General features: G+C 32.4%; 1 protein-coding gene across 1 annotated transcript in view; it reads right to left on the bottom strand.

Moving 5' to 3' along the window:
• Positions 1-553, bottom strand: part of LOC107660984 (pleckstrin homology domain-containing family G member 3) — a 26965-nt gene extending 26412 nt beyond the window's left edge. Inside the window, exon 1 of the mRNA XM_016450420.1 lies at positions 378-553. Coding sequence (XP_016305906.1) covers positions 378-476 — 99 coding nt within the window. The 5' untranslated portion in view covers positions 477-553. The remainder of the gene's footprint in view (positions 1-377) is intronic.
• Between the last annotated feature and the right edge of the window lie 6108 nt (positions 554-6661).

Here is a 6661-nt window from a genome sequence, read left to right as displayed (position 1 = left end):
ATATTATACTGATTTCTGAAGATCATGTGACACTGAAGACTGGAGTAATGATGCTGAAAATACAGCTGCGCATCACAAGAAAAAAATACAGTTTAACAGATATTTACATAGAAAACAGCTGTTTTAAATTGCAATAATATTTCACATTTTTACTGTATTTTTGAACAAATAAATGCAGCCTTGGTGAGACTGCTTTTCAAAACATAAAAAAAATAACAAGCCCAAAGTTTTGAACAGTGGTGAATTTGAATTTCACTCCAGTATCTCAAAAATTTACATAATTTTCTGAAAGTGTTCAAATTTTGAGCCAATACTATGAGACACAAGGCCATTTATGAATCAGAACCCACAGCAGTTTTACATCTAATGTTTCTCACCTCTACGATGCTGCGCAGATCCCTGACGTACATCCGCTCCGTCTCGATAATCTCCATGACCACACGATCCACGTATGTGAGCTGAGGGTTTGGCGCCATTGTGGCGGTTGCGAACGGCGACGGAGGGTCTGGTGTCGAGACTGACGGTTCTTCAACCGGCCAGTCCAAGCCGAGCAGCTCTGGAGGACCTGAGGGAGCCTCCGGAGGACTGAGCTCCAGGCCGTCCTCTGAAGGCTCAGTGCTGGACAGAGAGCAGCAGTCTGCGGCCTGTGGATCCGGACTCCCCACAGATGAACCGGTAGACAGACGATGACATTCTGCTGGAGACAAACACAACACGATTGTACCATGCTGACAGCATTGTTTTTCATCTTAGGGTGAATTATCATGATGTTAATGAAGTTTTTTTCAATTAATTTAAAATGTACTAGTGCTGGTCGGTAGGGCTGGACGATTTGGCAAAAAAATCTAAATCTCGATTTTTTTCAGAACGTTTGACCGATTCTCGATTTTTTTTTACGATTTTTAACTAGTCAACTTGAAAATGTAACTACAACATGATTCAAGTAACTTTTTCTTTATTAACCCTCTAGTTAAAGAAAATTCTCTTCCAAGTGCAGCACACATGAAGTTCTCAACATGATGTAAATGTTAAACAAATCACTTGTTAAGTATCTTTGCAAAAAACTATACATATTGTACAAACTTGTCTTATACATATGTGTTCAGAAATAATACGAGGAAAATGCTTTAAAAAAAAAAAGGTAATTCAAATTCAAAATTACTGAAGGTATTACATAAGTAGGCTATTATTAACTATAAATGTTCTGTAAAAACAACAACAGCAGCTTTCAGCCTGTCACCATGATGCAAACATGAAACATCAGACATACAGTAGTAGTTCTTCACAGGTTTTTATTCGATTACGCTGCTTTTCCATGCGGTTGGATCGTTCTTTTCTCTTTACTGTTATCTCCGGCATATTGTCAAAGTGTCTAATTCTAACGTTTGGTAATATTTCTATTCAAAATCGCGATTCCTCGATTTCTAAAAAATAAAATCGTGGCAAAACATCCAAATTAATCGATAAAATCGCTGTTATCATTGTATTTTTTAATTTTCTGCTGGTTTCACTGTATTTTTCTTGGCATGACTAGACCTGGACCAAAAGCGGTGGTAAAATCAATTTATAATACTAACAATTTAGTAAATTTTTAAAAATGTAAATTAAAATTTAATAAATCCTTTTACTTTTTGGCAAAGGGTTGCACAACAAAGGTTTACGGTTTAAATTAAAACACGGACAAAACAATGGTTTGATATTCCTTAAAAAAGGTAAATAAATTGTTTTACTATTATTATTAACATTATTACTTCTATGACTAATAATAATAATAATAATGTCAAATACAAATTTACTATAAAAACGGTGGTAATCAACATTTATTGATAAAGTATTTCCATCATTTGAGCAGCTACACAGTAAATACAACATACCTTGGTCACATGTTTTACAAATATTTGCAGGTGCGAAACTTTGTTAAACAAAATAATCCATTATACCCTAACTCTCCAAATCAATCAGTAATGGAAATGATAATTTTGCATGATCCCCATAAGAAAGGATATATTTCATATATACACGAAACGCTCTTCCAGCTGACAAGCACATCAACTCTACAACACCTAAAATTTCCTGGGTGTTGAAATTACAGACGAGCAATAGGAGACAGCCCTTAAACAGATTCATAGATCATCGTATGTGCAAGGCATGGCCTCATACAATTAAATGTAATACATCGTTTACACTGGTCTAAGCAAAAAAGTAGACCCTTCATGTGATCGATGTGGTCATTTTTGTTCTCCATAACCTGTATTGTCTGTTTTCAATTATAACCAAACAGAGATGGTGACTAACACATGTTTGAAACTTCAATATAAAATGCTTTCTGTTAGATTTTGAAATGTGCAGAGCTGCAGGCCATAAGATAAATTGTTAACTTTGAACACAGGTCTACTTTGGTTACCCCCCTTTGTCAATTTATAAAACAAATGTAGTAATTAAAAAAAAAAACGTAATAGAATGGGGAAAATGTAATGTATAATGTAATATGTATGTAATAATGTAATTGAAATTTAATTTAATAAATGGAAAATTTAATCATTCCTTTTATTTTTGGCAAAAAAAGCGCTGCACAACAAAGGTTTACTGATTAAAACATAGACAAGAATAGTTCAATATTCCTTCATTTTAATAAATTGTATTATTATTATTATTGATAATAATAATAATGTCAAATTCTAATTTACTATAGAAAATGGGGTAATCAAATCAATTTCTAAAAAAATCTTTTCAAATATAATAAAATAAAACAAAATATTTTTTGGGCCAAGTGCTGCACAACAAAGGTTTGCTTTTTTTAAATTAAAACATGGATGAAACATTTTTATTTTCCTTAAAAATGCTGTTTAATAATAAAATGTATTATCATTATCACTACTACTTTAAGAAGTACATTCTGTCTACTGTAAACAGTAATATATTTTTTGTCATGATTTCTATGTACTTTTACTGTACTTAAGACTTCTATATATGAAATGATCTGTGAAATGTGTAGCAATGCCTCTGCCAAGCTGTTGAATACGAAACTGAATTTCTGAAATGCTTTTTGACATGCCCTAATTCCTGACATAAAATCCTCAGGAACGATGGATGTTGGCTGGAAACGAAAATTCGGAGAGGCAGGAAAAAAAGAACAATCTACTGGAGACAGGGTCACAGGTTGACGTCATACTCAAGTTATTATACTAGAGTTATGTGACTGAGTTATTATGCTAGAAAAACATGTAAAAAGTCAATAAACAGACATTACGGATTGCGCAGTCATCACTGGATACACGCAAGAACACAACAAAACCAGTGTAGTCTGATTCATGAACAAATGACTCTTTTGAACCGGTTCTTTAATGAATCAATCAAAAAGACTCACAACGCTGCAAAAAGAGATGCTCAATATTTGCCTTGTTTTCCAGTACAAATATAGAAATATTCTTAAAACAAGATGCATTTACTTGTGATGCAAAATGAGAGTCTGAAAAAATGATCAATTTTTCTTGCTTTAAACAAGAAAAACATCTGCCAGTAAAGCAAAAAAATAAAATAAAAAACAATTCAAATGAAAAACAGATCAATTTTTTTTAGCTGATAGCCTTTTTTTCTTGTTTTAAGCATAAACTCACCTCATTTTTAACGATTTCTCATCAAACAAGACTTAATATCTTCTGTCATTTTGCATCTCAACTAAATGTTTTCCTTTTGAATCAAGATATTAAGTCTTGTTTGATGAGAAATCGTTAAAAATGGGGTGAGTTGATGCTTAAAACAAGAAAAATATCTGCTAATAAATTAATTTATTAAATTTATAAATTTAGTAAAATAGTAAAATTTATATAATTTAGTAAAATAAATTACTTCTGAATTAAGTTAAAAAAATTTTTACTCTATTGGCATATATTTCTTGTTTAAAGCATAAAATCAATTCACGTTGATCATTTTTTCAGAAAACAAAACTTCGTCAGTTTGCATCGCAAGTAAATGGATCTTAATTTAAGAATGTTTAGATATTTTGTACTGGGGGAAAAAAAAAATACAGAGGAAGAACAGCTTTTTTGCAGTGTCGAATCTTTCTGATTGATTCACTAAATGATTTGTTCATAAGAGTCATTTGTTCATGAGTCAGGACTTCTCGAGTTAACTGTTTGAATCAGTCAGGTGACTCATTCAATGAACCGTTTAGAGAGTTTCTTAACATATTAATAAACCTTCTAAAAGAATCACTAATAGAAACTGAACCAGAAAGAGAATTGTTAAAGCATCAGTATTGAAATAAACCAGCGGTTAGTCATGCCAGACATTTCCTGAAACATTACGACATCACAAGCCTATACGGCTTTGAGAAACTCATTCTGGGCTTGCAGATGCATGATAAAGTGATCTCACTATATGAACCTGCCTGTGTTTAACGATGAAATCCAACCACAAGCCTCCACATGAGCGACACACTCAAATCTTATCAACCCATGACTCATGCATGACCCTATCATAAAGGAAAACTATTCATACGAACTATGCAGCAGGTTGTGTTGAAATCTGCTTTAGTAAGAGTCTGTTCTCATTTCCTTCCTGTCTTTGGTAAGAGTGTGATCATCATCTCATGCTCTGATAGCGACGCTCCACTCACAACACAAACAAACACAGACAGCTCTGAACATATAGGAAAGGTTTAGAATTAAAGTCTGTGAGCCGAAATAATGAGGGCTAAAGACTTACAATGGACAGGCAAACATCACGAAATATGAGACATCTATAGTTTTTATAAAACAAAAATAAGACTTTAAAACGATTTTTTTTTAAATACGTGCATTGAAATTTTAAATAGGACACTTTTCTTATGACATTGCTGAATAAATGAAAGAATTTATGAAATTCGTAGTGAAATGTTACAATCATAAGAATTAGGACACCTACATTTGACAATTTCTTGCTAGAAATGTAAAAATTTCTGAAATTGTTATGAAAATTTATGAAAATATTATTGCAATTTTACATTAATAAGAATTTACGGCACTTAGACATGACCATTTCTGGTTATAAATGGAACAATTCATGAAACTGTTATGAAATTTTGTATTGAAATTTCACATTCAAAGACATTAAGACGCATAGATTTGACAATTTCTTGCTAGAAATTGAAAAATGTTTGAAATTGTTGAAAGAATGAAGACATTTATGAACACTGTATTGAAATTTTACACACAAGAATTTAAGGCACCTACAGTAGATTTGACTATTTACCGTCATAAATTGGAAAAGTTTATGAAATTGTCAAAAACAATGAAGGAATTTATGATTTTTTTTATTGAAATTGTACATTCATAAGCATTTTTAAGATGCCTAGACTCAAAAATGTCTTTTTAGAAATGGAACAACTTATGAATCTACTTAGGATAATTAATAATCAAAAGAGTCATTTATTTCAAAACTTCTACAATGTGACTTTTCCTAGGCCAAAATGAGCTATGAATTCATTATAACAACTTTATCAGGACTAGTTATGACAAAAAGAGACACAAAAAACAAATATACAGCAAAGCCAGAGTAGTCTGACTTCGGGCTGGGCGATATAGCTAAAAAATGTATCAACGATATAATGTTTCATATCGTTCGGTATCGATAATTATTGACATTTTTTATAACCTTTTTTTAAAACAAAGAGCAATAGAATTTTTTTTTTTTTTAATTTAACCAGTGTATTTTTAAATTAACTCAATTTATTGAGACAAACAACAAATATTTTAGTTTTAACAGTCAAACACACAATAAAAATTAAACGAACATCTAATTTCTAATGTTTTATATGCAGATTAAATATGTTTTAAGGAAACTTTTGTCTTGTCTCCCGAGGCCACAGGAGGACGCAACGAGCAAAATAATGCAGCGCATAATGTCAACGCATGGAAATAGCTGTCTATAAAAAACGTGCATTACGTCTAAATTAACTCATATAAATCAAATATAATTTCATAAATTGCATAAACAATTATGAACAAAACGGCATCATGTATTTATGCATTGCTTAATACAAAGAGCCGAATCGCCGATCACGCAGATTGCATTTAAAAACATAAGAGACGCAGTGAAAAGGAATAAACCTCCACAAATTCGCGATGTGTTTCTAAAAGTTGAAACTGTTTTAACTTTGCATGGCTACATCTCTTTTGTGAGACGCGAGTGCAGCAGTCATATTTGTCCGTCTAAAAAAATGCGCTGAATATGCGTTGTGTGTGAATGGATTGGTTTCGGTTTTAACCTGATCAAGATCTTCTCCGCATTGAGCTACTATATTTCTCTAATATTTTGAATGCAGCAGCTGCGCATCTCGTGGGCAAGACTAATAAAACATATTAAAATGCAACAACGTCCCTTGCATCATCATCACCGCATCTCGCGCTCCACTGATGACGCTCCCTGACGCACTCCTAACATTCGATTGTACTATTTTTGCATTCAAATGCAAATGTTTATTTTAAATTCGACTAATATTCATTTTTTTATTCACAATGTCCTCATCACAGGCAGGTACAGCACTCATGTCCGTGTTTGTGTGTTTTGTATGTATGTGCTGTCTGCGTCACTCATAGCACGTGCCTATATCGTGCACTATATCGAAAAACGTTATACCGTTATTGAAGAAGGTATACCGTCGATCAATATCGATACCGTT

Source organism: Sinocyclocheilus anshuiensis, unplaced genomic scaffold, assembly GCF_001515605.1.
Source record: "Sinocyclocheilus anshuiensis isolate Anshui unplaced genomic scaffold, SAMN03320099.WGS_v1.1 scaffold4328, whole genome shotgun sequence".
Lineage (NCBI taxonomy): Eukaryota > Metazoa > Chordata > Actinopteri > Cypriniformes > Cyprinidae > Sinocyclocheilus > Sinocyclocheilus anshuiensis.
Note: the sequence above shows the minus strand (reverse complement) of the source record. Positions and strands in the feature narration are given on the sequence as shown.